General features: G+C 52.9%; 1 protein-coding gene across 1 annotated transcript; it reads left to right on the forward strand.

The window, feature by feature from the left end:
* Nucleotides 1–715: 715 nt before the first annotated feature.
* Nucleotides 716–1744, forward strand: LOC119449008 (uncharacterized). The gene has a single exon (XM_037712207.1). It carries the CDS (start codon nt 716–718, stop codon nt 1742–1744), a length of 1029 nt encoding a protein of 342 aa, XP_037568135.1.
* The last annotated feature ends 261 nt before the right edge of the window (nt 1745–2005 follow it).

Below are 2005 nucleotides of genomic sequence, written 5' to 3' on the forward strand. Positions count from 1 at the left end.
GGCGGTAGAAGTCAATGGACACCTGATTTGGTGGTGGAATCGTGTTCCCGAAGTTTCGAGGAACCCGTGGATACAAGACTCCAGGGTGTGAGTGCATTTTTGAGGATTTTATCGTCGTTTTCGTGCTGACGCGTTGTGCGTTCCGCTAGGCCTTCTTTAAGCCTAGCGACGCCTACGGCCAGGAGGGCGGCCAGGGGGCCCCGTCGCCGGTCCACCACGGCCGTGGTGGTATCACGATGACGATGGAGATTACTGTGGAAGGTACTGACATCGAGCCGAATGAGATGGAAGAAAAAGGATGGGTCGTCAAACTCAAAAAGTGTGTCGAAAAGCGCCGAGGCTTGAAAGTTCCAGAAGGCGTCGGGAACGCCAAGACGGCGTCGCACAGCGTAGGTGGGGAGGAAGCCGGCTGCAAGGTGGCTGGAGCCGAAAACAGTGGCGGCGTTCGCTCGTACAAAGCAGTGGGAAGGAAGATAGCTGAACGATCTGTGGCATCGCGTCTCCCGAAGCTCCCGGACGACGGATGGAAAGTGATTATCAGACCAAAAGGGGGTCTAGCAGTGATCAAAAACACTTCACAACCGATACTCGGCGAAGCTGTGCGTCGTGCCGCGTCCCTTGAGTGGAAGAAGACAAAGTCTGATCTTCTCTTCGTGAACGACAAACAAGGTACGATTCTTTCCATACCTTGAACTTTGAGTGTGCGGAGAAGGTCATGAGTATCAAAACTATAAAGATCGAAGATAAGGACCATGAGGTGACCGCATACATGGTGGCACCTGAAAACTGTGGAAAAGGGGTCGTGCATGGAATGGACATACGCATGACCGAGGAGACGATAATGGAGGGTTTCGCCGGTCACGAACAGAACCCAGAGATTCTTGGGATCAGAAGAATGGGCCGATCTACCACGGTCGTCATCACCTTCGCGGAAGCAGAGGTGCCGCGTACGCTCGTGTGTTTCGGCATGATCATGAAGTGCTTCCTGTTCAAGAAACGCTACGAAGTGTGCTATCGGTGCAGCGAACTGGGCCACAGATCGGACGTTTGCAACAGTCCAGAAGCCAAGTGCCGCGGGTGTGGTATGTCATCACCGCCGGAGGACCACCAGTATGTGCCAAAGTGTCGTTTGTGCGGCAAAGAACAGTTGACTGGAGATAAGAAGTGTACGATGTTGTTTCGCACGCCATATATTGTCAAGAAACGACAGTGGGAGGCGAAGCTTGCAGCGGAACCAGAAGAAGAGAAAGCGCCGAAAACAGCGCTGCAGCAACAACAACAGGTGCGATGCAGCCGTCATGACGGTGCTCGAGACAGATCCAAGAGCACGCCGAGGGACCGCTCGGCATCGTTCCCCAGGCTTACACCGTCGACGCGAGAAGAGGCTTCTTCTCGTCCCGAGCAACAACAGTCCAAGAGCCACCAGAAGCCAAAAGAGTGCCAGAAGAGTGCGCCACCGAACTCACAGGTGGGTTGGGTGGACAAGGGCTCTCAGGATTCCGCAATGGTAAAGGCTCTCAAAGAACAGAACAGGCTCATGCAGGAACAGATAAGAACCATGCAGGTGCAATACAACAACATGCAGGAGCAAAACAGAGAGCTCCGAGAGCAGATAACTTTGCTAAATAAGCGCATAGGTGAGGGAGCGCAGAAGGGCGAGAAAGAGGTATCACAATCGGTGTCGGAAACACCACGTGCAGATCCTCCTCCTAAAAAGAAGCGGGTGAAGGATGTAGAAATTTAAACAACTACGAGCAACGTTTCGATAAAATTGAACAAGACATGAAGCTGCTTCATGGTATGATTCAGCAGATGAATGAGCAAATGAGGGCTGAGGCCGCGAACAGAGACGGGCAATGGCAATGGCTATGCCAAGAAATTCAGAAGTTTAAAGATGGCCCAGCACCGTAACACGATCTGGCAGTGGAACTGTAGGGGTTTCTCGCGCAAACGAGCCGTTCTTCAGTCGTTCCTGACCAACGGGGATAAGCCGGAAGTCATAGCG

The sequence above is a fragment of the Dermacentor silvarum genome, chromosome 4 (genome assembly GCF_013339745.2).
Source record: "Dermacentor silvarum isolate Dsil-2018 chromosome 4, BIME_Dsil_1.4, whole genome shotgun sequence".
In the NCBI taxonomy this organism is placed as follows: domain Eukaryota; kingdom Metazoa; phylum Arthropoda; class Arachnida; order Ixodida; family Ixodidae; genus Dermacentor; species Dermacentor silvarum.